General features: G+C 36.6%; 1 protein-coding gene across 1 annotated transcript; it reads left to right on the top strand.

Moving 5' to 3' along the window:
* Positions 1–13596: 13596 nt before the first annotated feature.
* LOC117181396 (uncharacterized protein F54H12.2-like) lies at positions 13597–14310 on the top strand. The gene has a single exon (XM_033374011.1). It carries the CDS (start codon positions 13597–13599, stop codon positions 14308–14310), a length of 714 nt encoding a protein of 237 aa, XP_033229902.1.
* The last annotated feature ends 2184 nt before the right edge of the window (positions 14311–16494 follow it).

Here is a 16494-nt window from a genome sequence, read left to right as displayed (position 1 = left end):
TGGGGAATTTGGAGTTGGGTTGACAGTACTATGCAGAATTTGGAGTGGGGGTGACTGCACTATGGGGAATTTGGAGTGGGGGTTGACCTGTACCATAGAAAATTACTAAAATTTTCAAATTGTTTTTCAATTTAAAAATTTTAAAAATTCTTTGAATTTTAAAATTATACTAATTTTTAGAAACTTTATAAACTAAGGTAATTTTCGAAATTTTTTAATTTTAAATATTTAAAAAATTTTACTAATTATCAAAAGACCTTATCAAGTTTACTCGTTTTGAAAATTTTCCTATTTTTCAATTTTTTTTGAATTTCAAAATTTTCGAAATTTTACTTGTTTTCAAAAAACTTAATCAACGTTACTAATTTTCAAAATTATATTAATTTTTGAAAATTGTAGTCATTTTATCAAAAATTGTTCTAACTAAACTTTTTAAAAGAAATTTTAATAAACAGTTTAAGATAAAAGGACAGGTGATTTAGTTAAAACCATTTTTTTTATTTTTTCGCGTAGATCCTTGTAAGATGTCAGGTTTTACAATGCTAATTTCTACTTTTGTCCTGTAAAACATTGGTCGTAACTCTTTTTCTATATCCTGTCTGTAATACCCTCCAAAACCAGTGACATATATTACTACGCGTTACGAATTTTTAAAAGGTTTCCGAGTTTACATAGTTCTGTACAATATTGATGTAATCTCTCTTTCCTACAGCGAGGTGTGAGCTCAAAAGGTACCGGGAATTTTGTATACTAGGTCGTAATTTTGCTTCTTTGTCTTGATACAGAATAACCTAATGGATTGTAAAGTGGAAATCAGCGTGTCCTTATAAAAACTTGGCAACGAACTACTTTGAACCCCATCACGGTAATCGACTGTCAAAGTTGCAACTAGGTGTACCTGTCGTTTTGGTAAATCTTTACGATTTTGACAGGTTTTTCTGAATTTCCTGGAAATTCTACTCATGCCAAGGGGGGTCTGGAGTTTTTTAGAAGAATGGGGGTGGATAATGGGGTAGGGATGTATTTTCGTCTTCCATAAATACTGGTGATCGTCGCGTAGATGGTCAGTTTTGTTTCATGATGTCACACTCGAAGGAGCTCCACATCGTGCTGGAACTTGCGTCGTAAAAGTTAGAAAAACGCGAGTTATTAAAAATATTAAAGTATAGAGTAGAGTACTCGAATATGTGATATTCTCGTAATATGAGAAAGCGGGGTATCAGCTAAACTAAGAGACCCACTCTGTTGGTTCTATTACTAACTTGTAGCCCTTGAAGAAAGAGTAATTTCGTGGTTTAGTCCATCTTTCATTGGGCTTCTAAAGATTATAGGCGAACTTTTTGTGAAATCGATGGTGGTCAAGTTCTTGGAAGGGAATTCTTTAAACCCTATTTATCATTCATTAAATATGTATTTAGCAGTAAAGTTTGTCTGGAGTGATGGGGATTGAATAACTAAGTGGGAAAATATTGATATAGTTGAAGTTTTTCATGGTACAGGTTAGGCATATTAAGTGCATAGTTGCACGGTGTTGTTCTCATAATATGAGATACCTGTGGTTTTTATAACACTGTGGCTGCGCGGGGGAAATTGGTTACAAAAGTGTTTGTGACTGCTGCAAAAACTCAATATATCTAAATAGTAGTAAATTTATACTTTGGAAACATAGAATGAAGTTTTTCATTCAAAATAATACTTTATTTTGCATTTTATTAGCTATTTCCTGGGGTCTCTCATATTATGAGAATAGTTTGACGAGTTTGAAAAAAGCACTTTTTTACATCTTTTGTATTTTCAGTATTAAAAAAATTTTTAATAAAATTTTCTATTTGAGCTTCTTATGACAAACTAAATTTCCTTTAAAATGACCTATATTACTTTTAAATTCAGTACATAGAATTCCGACAATCACGCCAAACAGAGTTGGTATCTCATATTTGGGTACTCTCCTCTATATTCAAAAAATTCAGTGCTAGTAAAGTGTCCAAGTGTGCATTGTTTATGGAGAATAGGGATTCTCTGCGCATAACGCAGAGGTGTTTCAGAAAAAAATGTATGCAGAGAGATGCGAGAATTCTTGGTAAGACTCCACCACTGAATGATGGAACCACGTTAATTACAGATATGGGGCCAATGGTGCGATGTAGTGTTTATATAATGTTCTATCCGAATAAGAATCACTTTGAGCCAATTTTATGTTTAAAAGCAGCCGCGGGTAACCGAGAGTTTTCCAACCTATGTAATACGGGTTATGCCAATCCAGCCAGTCATCGATGCACAAATTAATGTAGCTCGTGTTTGTCAATACCCCCTTGCAAATCTGTGGAAGAAATAGTAATGGGTAATACATATGAAATTAAATAAAATTCATGTAATCGCTTTTTCCTCAATAGCAGCTGTCTAGACAAGCATAGTGAAAAAGGTTCCTATTCCGGTGGAACAAGCGTGTGTTCTGCTTTACAGATTTGTAAAACATGTTTGAGGGTGGTAAATTTTTATAAAACTAAAGACCATCAATGCGGGACATTTTACTGCCCCAGTAAAGGAGCGTCTTTCTAATTCCCCGAAGCGAATCAGATTTGTATTTTATGATTTAGAAACACGTCAAACGAAAACACTTCTTGGGGAAAATTCGGTAAACATACATGAGCTGAATCTCTGTGTAGTTCAGAAAGTCTGCTCAGACTGTTTACTGAATGAAAATATGAATGTCTCTTGTAAATATTGTGGTGTCAAACGGTTAGTATTCAGAGGGGATGAACTTACACAGAATTTTATAGAGCATGTAACACACGAGGGGAAACAGTTTAGTCAGACCATTTGCATTGCGCACAATGCAAAAGGGGTTGACCTACAATTTATTCTTAGATACCTAGTAGAGGTTAAAGGTACCAGAATCCGTCCGAATGTAATATTGAATGGTACTAAAATCATGTTCATGCAGGTCGGGGAATTGTAAATTCGTAGATAGCTTGAACTATATGCCTTTGAGTTTTAAAAAGGAAATGCTAGAGTATTGTGTGAGCGATGTGACAATACTTCGTCGCGCCTGTCTCGTTTACAGAACATTTTTTTTTAAATGTGGTAATGTGTGTCCTTTTACTGAATGCACTACCGTCGCTTCTGCTTGCTCAATAATCTACCGCAAGAATTTGCTTCTCCCTGAAATCATAGGTATTATACCGAATGGTGGATACAGACGAGCAAATAAACAGTCGGTAAAAGCAATTGAATGGTTATTATGGGTGGAACAAGAAATTGGGGTGGAAATCCAACACGCGGCAACACGCGATGAGAAATTAAAATCTGGGGATACAATTGATATTCGTTATGAGAACACTCGCGCCACAAGTGAAACAATTCGAAAAGCCGGTTATGTACTAACCGAAATACGGGAGTCTAAATATGAGAAATTAAAAAAAAAAAAATCCCCCAGTATGGAAGAGTATTTGAAAATCATCCCTTACTTCACCACGATGCGTTAAATCCTCGTGAAGCGTTTGTCGGAGGACGTACAGGAAATACAGTGTGCTATTATAAAATTAAAAATAATGAAAATATCCATTTATTTCGAAAATGGGAAAATTTCCTGTGGGTCAACCGAAAATTTATGTTGGCGATGAGGAGTGTAGAAGACTAACTAGTCCAAATTACATGTATTTCCATTAGAGCGACGGATTAATCAAATGCCGTGTGCTTCCTCCAAGACATTTATTTCATCCCGTGCTACCTGTGCGGAAGCAAAAGAAACTCATGTTCCCACTTTGTCACGCGTGTTGTACGTCTATGAGCCAAACTGAATGCACTAATGAAGATACGAAGCGTGAGCTGGAGGGAACCTGGGTTTTGGATGAGTTGAAAAAAACCATGGAGTTAAATTATAGAGTAACCCATATTTCAGAGATATGGAAATATCAGGTTACGCAATACGATCCAAAAACATGTACATGTGAGCTATTCGCGGGTTATATAAACACCTGTTTAAAAATTAAACAGGAGGCTAGTGGCTAGCCGAGCGAGTGCGTTGACGAAGAGTCAAAAGAAGATTACCTGCGTAAGCATGATGAAATTGAGGGGTTAGAGTTAGATCCTGAACAAATTTAAAAAAACCCTGGTTTACATGCCGTTGCAAAACAAACGGAGGTTGTGAGGAGCGTAAACGGTTGATGGAGTTGCTTACTAGTCCGGAGTTGGAACTCCATGACATTGTCCCTGTAAATGATAATGTTTGATATGACTCTTGGTCGTATAGATACGAAGCTAGTGTAGCGTCACCCTACACATACGTAGTAATAGCCGCTCACACCACTGCTCAAGATAGGCTAAAGCTGTTTCAGTATCTGTATCAATTAGATCGTCGTGTGTTGTACTACGATACAGGCTAATGCATTTACATATGTCATGAAAATGTATCAGAGTAAAAGCCCCCGATGGGTCGATTATTGGGTCAGATGACGGATGAGTTGGAAGTTTACGCTAAGAGTTCATGACTTCAGCTGGAAGAACATGTATGTATATTTGAATGATCAGTTGTTAAAACATAAAATTGTATAATTAACACTTTTTCATATTTTATTTAAGTGGGATGTGCATGGGCAACCTATTTGCCACGTAGCTTTTCGACCTTTGGCCACTATACGTCCCTCAGTACGAGTTACATGCATTCCACTATACAGTGCGGCAATACCAATTGCACAGGCTCTGATGGCACGGCCACCGGCACCTGACATTTAGCCAATACAGGGGCTATGGCAAATGGCCTTTTCGGATGAGGCCATACCACCTCTGTTTTTTTACTGAGGCTATTTTTGTATATAACTTCTGTTAATAGTGTAAAATAAATATTATTCTTTTATAAATTGTTTTTGATTTTTAAAAAATATCCAGGTATTTACATTTTTTGCTGTTTAACCCTTAGAATCTGTAAATCACATTACATTTCTTTAATCAAAAACATAAATTTGAAATTAGTTTCAACTGGAATAAAATAGAATATTTGTAATGAAAGTAGCAGCAATAGCATTAGGAGGTAACTTTATTTAATGTCAACATCAGACATCAAACCAAAGTTAAGTATGTATTTTAAACTTTATTCAAAACGACTCTCCCCGGAAGCGCGGGAAAGCTGGCTAGCGGGCGCGGAACGTGGAAGCTGTAAATGAGCTTATAGCAGGGACCCTGCATCGCGACGGCCAGGGTTATAAGCTCATTCCCTGGCCGCTGCAACCAGGCCTATTGGCTTATTCGCCTGGGTGCCGTGCGCGCGGGGAAAAATATAAGCTTATTAATGTACATATTAATTTCATTTTACCAACGCACTTGACGATAATCTTTAAGACAGTAAAAAATCAGATAAAAGGGGATTATACTGTTATTTCTTTAACATAGATCCAAGGTGGAAACATCCATTAACGTATATAATTTCTGGTCCAACGGGTTGTGGCAAAACGGTTTTTGTGAAAAAATTTCTTCAAAATATTAATTTAATATGTGATGTTGTATTTTCTCGCGTAATTTTATATTATTCAGAATGACTCTCATCCTATAAAGAGTACGGGGAGGAAATTGAATTTCGTGAAGGTTTACCACAAGCATCAAACTATAACAATGAGCCTCGAGCCAAACTTGTAATTATAGGCGATCTTATGTGTGAATCGTCAAATAACACAGTCGTCGATCTTTTTACCAAGGGAAGTCATCACAAAAATTTGATTGTGATCTTTATATCACTAAATATTTTTCACCAGGGACATGGTTAACGCAATATTTCTTCAAACGCTAATTATATTGTAGTATTTAAAAACCGAAAGGACCGAACGCAAATACAAGATATCTCTACACAGGTATACCCTGAAAATAAACTTTTTCTACAGGAAGCTTATTATGACGCAACCTCTAGCCTCCACGGATACCTTCTCATGGATTTAAAACAATCTACTCCTCAAAACTGTAGATTTAGAGCTTGCATATTTGCGCCAGATTCATATCAATACGTTTACGTACCAGCAAGGGATATAAAAGCATCTCATAAAGCACTCTAGTACCAGTTGTACGTCTGTCATGATGACGCATGCACGGAAATCCATCGGAAAGAAGAATGCTAAAAAGTTATACGCTCTCTATCATCTGGATAGAGGCCAGCGATGCTCTGTTTTAAAAAAAGCTAACCCACAACTAATTAAAAGTATCTGTGAATGTGTATTGAATATATTACATGGAAACGTTTCTCTAACACAAATCGATAAGCAAAAATTAAAAAAGCACAGATATGCATTAAGAAAACTAGTGTCACCTCGCGGCTCGTGCAACAGTAAAAAACGCTGTATTGTACAAAAAGGAGAAGGGATTTTACCACTTTTACTAGCATCAGTCCTTGGCACCTTCTTTTCCAACATGTTTTCATCTTCGTAATTACTTGTCATATTTACTCAAATGGAACGTGCTAGGAAAATGGTACTTGTGCCAAGTGATAGTGTCGAGCAAATTAATCTCCAGTCGTACCCACAACAAGAACAATTATTCACTTATTTTGTTACCTCAAAAACACCTGGTGATGCAATTTCCAAACTGGACAATGAGATGAGTAAGATTTTATACTCTCCATTATACACTGATGAACATGAAAAGTGGAAATTATATCAACAAGTTTAACAAAGATTTTTTTCTTTGCCGATGAAGCGAAAAATTTAATTGGAAAGAAGAAGGAGATGGAGGATGCTCTTGATGACAAATTAAACTGTGGTCAAAATGAAATGACAAGTCCGCATGAAGACGACGATGTTTTAACTCTCCGCATCTCAGATATTATTGCCTCTGTGCCAAAAACTTACATGGAGAAGAGTGAATATTTGCTTGAAAGATTACAAGTACCAGAGGTTAAAAATAGAATAAAATGGGATAAACAGGGTGTCGTATTTATTGATGGGAAGCGCGTCGAGTAATAAAATCTTTCAGGTTTATTGAACGATGCTATTAGGTATAGGAAATCAGTTGTTGTGCCAGGAAGACGTCAGCTTGCAAAGTTTCTTCAAGGAATTAAGACACCAAAAGAAATTTTGGACAATCGTGAGTACTGGAGATCAAAATTACATGCACCTGTAGCAAGGTTATTAAACAACTCACGTAAAAGTTATATGCCCAAGAAATCTATAAAACTTAATGAAGAAGATGCGGATGAAACTATAGAATATCAGTCTCTTTTGAGTGATAATGGGAACTGGAAAGTACCAACGACTCGATAGCTGCAGATGACGATGATGGTACTATTAAAAGTAATACAAAACGACGCACCTCGCTGAATTTTAATTTTTGAAAAATGAAACAATTGGAAGATATATATTATGACCCTTCGTATGAGGCTTCTTACGCGGGTGTAAATTTGCTAGAAAACATTACAGTGTGTGTAATATTGATGATGTTCGGGAAATTGACCTAGCAGACTTGAGATCTTTAAAAAGCTACAATGATGATGTTTCCTATCTACTGGTAGTCATTGACGTTTTGAGCAAGTTTATCTGGGTTGAACCACTTCAAAGTAAAACTGCATCTGAGGTTAAAGAAGCATTTGAACGAATTGTTCATAGAACTGTTGGCAGAACACCAGTCTACCTACAGAGTGATAAAGGAAAGGAATTCATTGGTAAAGTTTGTCAAAAATTCTTGTCAGATCTTGAAATACAATTTCGTATTACACGGGATCCTAGTATAAAGGCTGTTATTGTTGAAAGTTTTAATCGTACCCTCAAGGAGTGTATGTGGCGGTACTTTACACACCGTAATACTCATCGATACAGTGATGTTCTCCAACCAATGGTACATGCATACAATAATGCTCGTCATTCAAGCATATGTATGGCGCCATCTACAATAAATCTCCAAAATGCTGCTGTAGCTTGTTCAAATATACAGCGACGATTTGTAAGAGAAGCCGGCCGTAAAAAAGTACCCAAATACGGTGTGGATGATGTACGCGTGAGTCTTGCTAGAAACATCTTTGCAAATGGATATCAAGCTGGCTGGACAGAGGAGCTATTTGTTATTAAAAAGGTTATCACCTGGAGAACACATGCACCTATCTTATACGAATTGAGAGATTTAGCTGGAGAGGATATTGATGGAATTTTCTACGAACAAGAATTGACTGATGCTAAGAATAAGGATGTACAAAACGACGAATTCATTGTTGAAAAGGTGATTCAAACAATGGGATGCGGAGCTAAGAAACAGCTTCTTGTAAAGTGGGTTGGGTACCCTGCCAAATTCAACTCGTGGATACCAGCTACAGAGCTAAATACTCTACAATGAATGGCGAAGACTATTTTTATCTCGTTTTACCAAGTGATAGTAGTATAAAGTATTTTCCACAAAATATAGTCACCCACTTTATCAATCAACTTCTAAATGAAATTCGTCTTCATGGTCGCTGTGTGATACCAAAATCAATCGTAGAGAAAATAGGTCTCATTGAAAAATTTACAATTGAAAGTGTTTGAATGAACGAGTCTGGTAGTGTCGATTTAACCATATCGGAAAATTCTGACAAACCACGCGAGAATAATACCATTTCCGCTGATGAAGGTTTTAAACTGAAATTGTTTGAAGGAGAGTGGAAATGCCTTATTACATCATTCTTTCCACCGGGAGTTTACTTGCAAATGGATGACATAATATATGCAATAAATCATACTCCCGAAATAAATAAGCCGGCAGTTTTTAAACAAAAAAAGAGAAACAATCATTATATAATACTGGAGAAGATATGTAAAGAAGATTGTAAGCTTACGGGTCGTCACTTCCTTCTAATCAGTGAGAAGATATCTCAAATTCTAGGTTTTACACCTTATACACTTTTCCCTATCGATACACATATTGCACACCATCCACCAAGTTTATTAAATGGCCTACCAAGCAAACTTTTTGTGTATTGTGATCTGTTCGTTCTACGTATCACTGGAAATGTAAAAACACCACTCTTACGGGTCGTACCGGTGGATACGAAAAATTATATTTTTGGTTCAACACAGGTGACAAATTTTTCAACACCTCATTATATTCCTATTCTTAATACTTCATTTCGTACAATCGAGATAAATATAAGGGACCATTTAGGAATTGCTGTACCATTCGAGCTCGGCATGTCAACCGTGACACTTCATTTCAAATGGATCGCGTAAACATGAACCAATACACAGATTACTATACATCTGAAGTCGGAGGTGAAGGCATTTCCAAAATTTACATTGGCTCTCCGTATCAGAGAGGACATGGTATAGGCAGTTTTCTCGATGGCCTGTTTCGACGAGCTTTACCATTTCTCACACGTGGGGCAAGAGTAGTTGGAAAAGAAGCACTGCGCCATGGGATGAATGTTCTTGATGATGCGTAACGTAACATACCATTGAAAAAGGCTGTGAAAACACGACTCTATGAGGCTGGAAGGGAATGAAGAGACGAGCCATGGAAAAGGTGGAAAGCCTGATGAACGGATCGGGATATAAATTGAGAGGGAAGAGGAATAATCTTCAGTCGTTCGGCTTTCGCAGCGTGTTGAACAGGTACATTAAGCTAGCACCTCCACAATCGAATTTTTGAATTTTTAATAGCTCAGAATTTTGGGCTTTTTTTGGGCTGCAATAAAACTTTTTGGGCTCCTTTAATTTTTTCAAAAAATCAATTTTCTTGTGGAGGTGCCAGCTTACATTAACCCAGCACCTCCACTTCTTTAAATCACTAAATAATAAAAATTCAATTACACCAGAATTTTCGGCTTTTTTTGGGCTCTTAAAATCCACAAAAAACTTTTCCCCAAACCAACCCTTAACTTCCAAAATCAACCCCCTTCAAAAAATTGAAAATTTTCAGTTATTTATTAACGGGATATTTTTGGGCTTTTTTGGGCTCCCAGAAAATACCCGCTTCGATTTTTGGGCTCCAACCCTTACAGTAAAAAAATTAACCCCATTGAAACACGCAGATATGAAATTGTCAAAAAATAACTTTTATTACATTTTAGAGCTTGAATAAAGTCTCTGGTTTTTGGGCTCCTCGAAAATACATGCTACGATTTTTGGGCTTCAACCCTTAACGTCAAAAATCCACCCACGTAGATACTACCTTGTCAAAAAATGAATTTTTCTAGATTTTTTCAATGGAAATAAAGTCTCTGATTTTGGGGATCCTCGAAAATAACCGCTACGATTTTTGGGCTTCAACCCTTAACGTCAAAAATCAACCCACGTAGATACAACTTTGTCAAAAAACGATTTTTCTAGATTTTTTCAATGGAAATAAAGTCTCTGATTTTTGGGATCCTCAAAAATAACCGCTACGATTTTTGGGCTTCAACCCTTAACGTTAAAAATCAACCCCTCTCTACCACGTAAATACAACTTTGTCTGCAAATAAAGGACCCCGCACTAAATGTATGGGAAAATGGTTTTCGGTGGATTTGGCTGAAACTTTGTAATTTTTAAGGTTAGAAGTGCCGGATGAAACATCCGTAAAAAAATCCAAAAAAATGGACAGTTTTATTGCTATTCGTCGCTAAGCGCTCAAGATCAGTGAATAAAGCGAATTACAACAGATTTTGTTACAAAAGCGATGTCAACCTAGAAATCACGGTTCAGATCGTGGTCTGTCATATTTTCGCCTACACCGCTGACCGTTCTGAGAAACGCGCTATATGAGTCAACGGCGTTGACTCATATTGTCATGGGTTTGGCTAAACATGTTACTGACCACTTCTTGATGCGTGTTTCGTATACAGACATCGCTTGTGTCGCTAAAGCTACTAGGATTGGTTCTATTCGCTGATCATGGGCGCTTAGCGTTCGACCCTCCGGCGAAGGGTACACTATTATTATCGATGTGCGCACTAGTTACTAATGTTACTTTGGATACCATTTCTGTCTTTAAAAAAGGAATTGCTTAGTCAAGTTCAAATCTTGGGTGCTTAGCGTTTGATCGTTTCGAGAAGCGCGCAATATAACTCATTGGTTTAGCTAAACATATTACTGACTACTTTCTGATGCGTGATTCTTATAGTCACATCGCTTTTGTCGCTCAAGTTACTAGGATTGGTTTTATTCGCTGATCTTGAGCGATTAGCGTTTAACCCTCTTGCGAAGGGTAGAATGTTATTATTGGTATGTGCGCACTAGTTACTAATGTTACTTCGGATACCATCTCTGACTTGAAGGAAGTGTTGAATTAGTCAAGTTAAAATCTTGGGCACTTAGCGTTTGATCGTCTTGAGAAGCGCGCTATATGAGTCAACGGTGTAGGTGAAAATATAACAGACCACGATCTGAACCGTGATTTCTATGCTGACATCGCTTTTGTAACAAAATCTGTTGTAATTCGTTTTATTCACTGATCTTGAGCGCTTAGCGATGCATAGCGCTAAAACTGTCCATTTTTTTGGATTTTTTTACGGATATTTCATCCGGCACTTATGACCTTAAAAATTACAAAGTTTCAGGTAAATCCACCGAAAGCCATTTTCCCATACATTTAGTGCGTGGTCCTCTATTTGCAGACAAAGTTGTATTTACGTGGTAGAGAGGGATTGATTTTCGACGTTAAGGGTTGAAGCCCAAAAATCGTATCGGGTATTTTCGAGGAGCCAAAAAATCAGAGACTGTATGTCCATTGAAAAATTCTAGAAAAATTGATTTGGAGACAAAGTTGTATTTACGTGGAAGAGAGGGGTTGATTTTTGACATTAAGGGTTGAAGCCCAAAAATCATATCGGGTATTTTCGAGGAGCCCAAAAATCAGAGACTGTATTTCCATTGAAAAATTCTAGAAACATTTATTTGCAGACAAAGTTGTATTTACGTGGAAGTGAGGGGTTGATTTTTGACGTTAAGGGTTGAAGCCCAAAAATCTTATCGGGTATTTTCGAGGAGCCCAAAAATTATAGACTCTATTTCCATTAAAAAATCATAGAAACATTTATTTGCAGACTGTATTTCCATTGAAAAATTCTAGAAAAATTGATTTCTTGACAAAGTAGTATCAACGTGGGTTGATTTTGAACTTAAGGGTTGTAGCCCAAAAATCGTAGCGTATATTTTCGAGCAGCCCAAAAATCAGAGACTGTATTTCGATTGAAAAATTCTGGAAAAATTTATTTGCAGACAAAGTTATATTTACGTGGAGGAGAGCGGTTGATTTTTGACGTTAAGGATTGAAGCCCAAAAATCATATCGGGTATTTTCGAGGAGCCCAAAAATCAGGGACTGTATTTCCATTGAAAAATTCTAGGAAAATTGATTTGCAGACAAAGTTGTATTTACGTGGAAGAGAGGGGTTGATTTTTGACATTAAGGGTTGAAGCCCAAAAATCATATCGGATATTTTCGAGGAGCCCAAAAATCAGAGACTGTATTTCCATTGAAAAATTCTAGAAAAATTTATTTGCAGACAAAGTTGTATTTACGTGGAAGACAGGGGTTGATTTTTGACGTTAAGGGTTGAAGCCCAAAAATCTTATCGGGTATTTTCGAGGAGCCCAAAAATCAGGACTCTATTTCCATTAAAAAATCATAGAAAAATTTATTTGCAGACTGTATTTCCATTGAAAAATTCTAGAAAAATTGATTTCTTGTCAAAGTAGTATCAACGTGGGTTGATTTTTGACTTAAGGGTTGAAGCCCAAAAGTCGTAGCGTGTATTTTCGAGCGGCCCAAAAATCAGAGACTGTATTTCCATTGAAAAATTATAGAAAAATTTATTTGCAGACAATGTTGTATTTACATGGAAGACAGGGGTTGATTTTTGACGTTAAGGGTTGAAGCCCAAAAATCTTATCGGGTATTTTCGAGGAGCCCAAAAATCAGAGACTCTATTTTCATTAAAAAATCATAGAAAAATTTATTTGAAGACTGTATTTCCATTGAAAAATTCTAGAAAAATTGATTTCTTGACAAAGTAGTATCAACGTGGGTTGATTTTTGACTTAAGGGTTGAAGCCCAAAAATCGTAGCGTGTACTTTCGAGCATCCCAAAAATCAGAGACTGTATTCCCATTGAAAAATTCTAGAAAAATTTATTTGCAGACAAAGTTGTAGTTACGTAATAGAGAGGGGTTGATTTTTGACGTTAAGGGTTAAAGCCCAAAAATCGTAGCGGGTATTTTCGAGGAGCCCAAAAATCAGAGACTCTATTTTCATTAAAAAATGCTACAAAAATTTATTTGCAGACAAAGTTGTATTTACGTGGTAGAGAGGCGTTGATTTTTGACGTTAAGGGTTGAAGTCCAAAAATCGTATCTTGTATTTTCGAGGAGCCCAAAAATCAGAGACTTTATTCAAGCTCTAAAATTTAATAAAAGTTATTTTTTGACAGTTTCATATCTGCCAAAATTCTAATCTATGAAAAATTTAAAAATTCGATTGTGGAGGTGCTAGCTTAATGTACTTGTGTTGAACATCACGGGAAAACGTCGTAGAAGAAATAAAAAGGGGGAAAAATCAGAAAGAAGAGGAAGAAGAAAACGACAGTCAAGAGAAAGAAAAGTAAAATGTCTAAAAGAAGAGCACATCCAAAAAGTACAAAAAGATCAGTAATTGACATTTTTGGAAACAAGTAAAAATGTCATTTTTACACACACACTCGTGCGAGTGCATGAAATTGGAATTACATCTCTTTTCATTAACTCCAAAACAAACGTCCATAGAGTTCTCTCAATGGGTGCAATATAAGCCAGTTTCATCTCTCACAGATGACTCGCCTATCGTGTTTTTAGATCCAGGTCAGGGGGATAAGTACATTGATCTTGCACATACACTTCTAAGTGTAAGAGTCAAATTAGTCACTCCTAAAAAAACTGCAGAAAATACTTCGAGTGTAGAAACCGTTGGTCCTGTAAACAATTTACTGCATTCCATGTTTAACCAGTTGGATGTATACTTTAATCAAAAGCCTGTCTCGCCACCAAATAATGCATATGCATACAGAGCGTATATTGAATCTCTGCTCAACTTTGGGTCAGCAGCGAAAAAATGTCATCTCACATCAGGATTATGGCTTGACGATACAGCAGGTAAAATGGATGACATCACAATGCAGAACCAGGGTCTCGTCGATCGACGACTTATACTGGGTGAAGGAGGAAAAATTGATCGGATCGGTCATTTGCAGAGTGATGCTTTTATTCAGGATAAATTTCTCTTGAATGGTGTTGAACTTAGAGTTCGACTGGCGCGTTCTAAGAATGCTTTTTGTTTTATGGATCCTACTAATCAAGCTTATCTTCATATTAAAGAAGCATCTCTTCTTATTCGGCGTGCGAAAATCAGCCCTTGAATTCTGCTTGCACACGCAAAAGCTCTTTCTCAAGGTACGGCCGAGTACCCACTCACCGGAGTAGGGGTTAAAACACTCACAATTCATTCTAGTGTTCAAATTGAAACTCTCGATAATGTTATACCCGGCCAACTACCTAAAAGGATCATCATTGGATTTGTCGAAAATGACGCATTCAACGCTCATCGTAGTAAAAATTTCCTTCAACTTTAGATACTTTAATATCAATCAATTCTTTCTTTGCGTGGATGGTATGCAAATTCCGACAAAGCCTGTGCAACCAGATTTCTCAAAAGCAAATCATTGGATTCTCAGGTATCAAAGAGAGATCACCTGTTCGTGGGTGCTGTCAATTTCTGCCACTTAAATTTTTGTTGCTTTGATAAGGGTATTGTACGAGTCCTGAAACGTTGGTAATACAATTTTATTGATTTATTTATGTTTTTTATTTTTATTTTATTGTAATTTTATGTTAATAAAAATAAAAAGGACGAAAGAGATAAAAAGAGAAGGAAGGGGATGTGGTTGGCTACCTTTTCATTTTTCTTTCCTCTTTTTTACTTTTGTCTTTTTTTATTATTTTTTTTTATTTTTGTTTTGTTATTTGTTTTTTTTTCAGATTACAATAGAATTTTTGGTTTTTGTTTATTCGTTGTGATCCAAATTTGGTCGTTGGATTCTTGTTTTATTTAACAGGATTTTGAATTAATTTGATTATTGGACGTTAAATGGGATTTTTAATTTTGATTTTGGTCTAACTTAAATTTCTTAAATTTGGATTCATGATTATCATACTCTGTTTTCCGGAACGGAGATTCATTTTCTGAACGCGGGAAATAATATTGATCGTTTTGATTACGCAAATGGATACTGCTACTTTGCATTTGAGCTTACTCCTGATTTTTCTCCAAATTGTCAATCACACTGGAATCTCGTTAAACATGGCAGCCTTCGCATTGAACTTCGTGTAGAAGAAACACTACAGCAAACTATTAATTCTATAGTCTACGAAGATTACGACAATGTCTGGGAAATTGGCGCGTCCAGGCAGATTATAGTAGATTACAGCGGTTAAAACCTGCACAAACCTGCATAAACCTGTTTAACAGAACCGGTTTTCAACATCAGTTGAACATGGAAGGCGAAAAACGACGAATGTGTACACTAGTATATAAGACGCTCTGCTGAGTTGGTTGCAGTCTCCCGTAAAGGTATCTTCATCCTCACCTCTACTCTTGAATGTAAAACAATGGACTCTATAATGGACATACAATGCTTTCGAGATATAGATGACCAGTTTATACCAAAGAAAGTGGCTGTTGTTGCTGTTGATCATAATTACATAGCTCATTGGATTGTTGGACTGCTATATCTCTTCTCTGAACTTCCTGCATGTTCAAAATCACAAAACAACTGGCTAACCTGTCACTATCATGGAATTGAATCGTGCGATGGAGATATACCACTAAAGTTTTTATATTCAAACCTTCGAGAAGTTGCCAAAACTGCATCACAGATTTACACACGTGGTCGGGAAAAAGCCTCGGTTTTACAGAAAATTACCAGCAGACAAATCATCAATTTGGAAGAAGTAAAATGCCCAGCCTTCAAAAGACTCAACGACAGAAGAGATTTCTGCTTTCTTCATAAAGTTAGAAAGAAGGAAATGTTCAGATGTGCTCTCAACAATGCTATGAAACTGCGCCATTGGCTTCCAAAACAGCGACAGGAAGTAATTCTTTGTAAACTGTCAAACAGAAAGTCTATGCACGAAAAAACAATAACTGCCAGGAATTCAGTTCCAGACGGTGCTGAGGTCAAGAGTGAATCTTTAGATAAGACAACTGATTATAAGACTTGTCCTTACGAGATTGTTAACATTAAATATGAATATTCTAGAGATATTGCAGGCAATTCAGATTTTACAAGTGCCCACGATTGGTGTATACCTGTCAGATCAAATTCACAAAACCTGGACAAGGCCGGCTGCAATAGTGGTTAACACTGATGACCACCCTCAGCCTGGTGCCCTCTGGATCGGAATCCATATGGACGGAACCGTTAGAGGAAACTACTTTGACAGTTACGGGGTACAGGTTCTTATTCCTCAACATCTTCATCGTCTACGTAGAAACTCAAGCCTATACAGATGGAACACCAAACAACGGCAAAGCACCTCTTCAG

Source organism: Belonocnema kinseyi, chromosome 1 (assembly GCF_010883055.1).
Source record: "Belonocnema kinseyi isolate 2016_QV_RU_SX_M_011 chromosome 1, B_treatae_v1, whole genome shotgun sequence".
In the NCBI taxonomy this organism is placed as follows: Eukaryota; Metazoa; Arthropoda; class Insecta; order Hymenoptera; family Cynipidae; genus Belonocnema; species Belonocnema kinseyi.
This window is presented reverse-complemented; position numbering and strand designations above follow the sequence as displayed.

Bases quoted from the DNA above. Each gene is read 5' to 3' on its own strand.
- LOC117181396 (XM_033374011.1), top strand. From the start codon at position 13,597: ATGTCATTTTTACACACACACTCGTGCGAGTGCATGAAATTGGAATTA.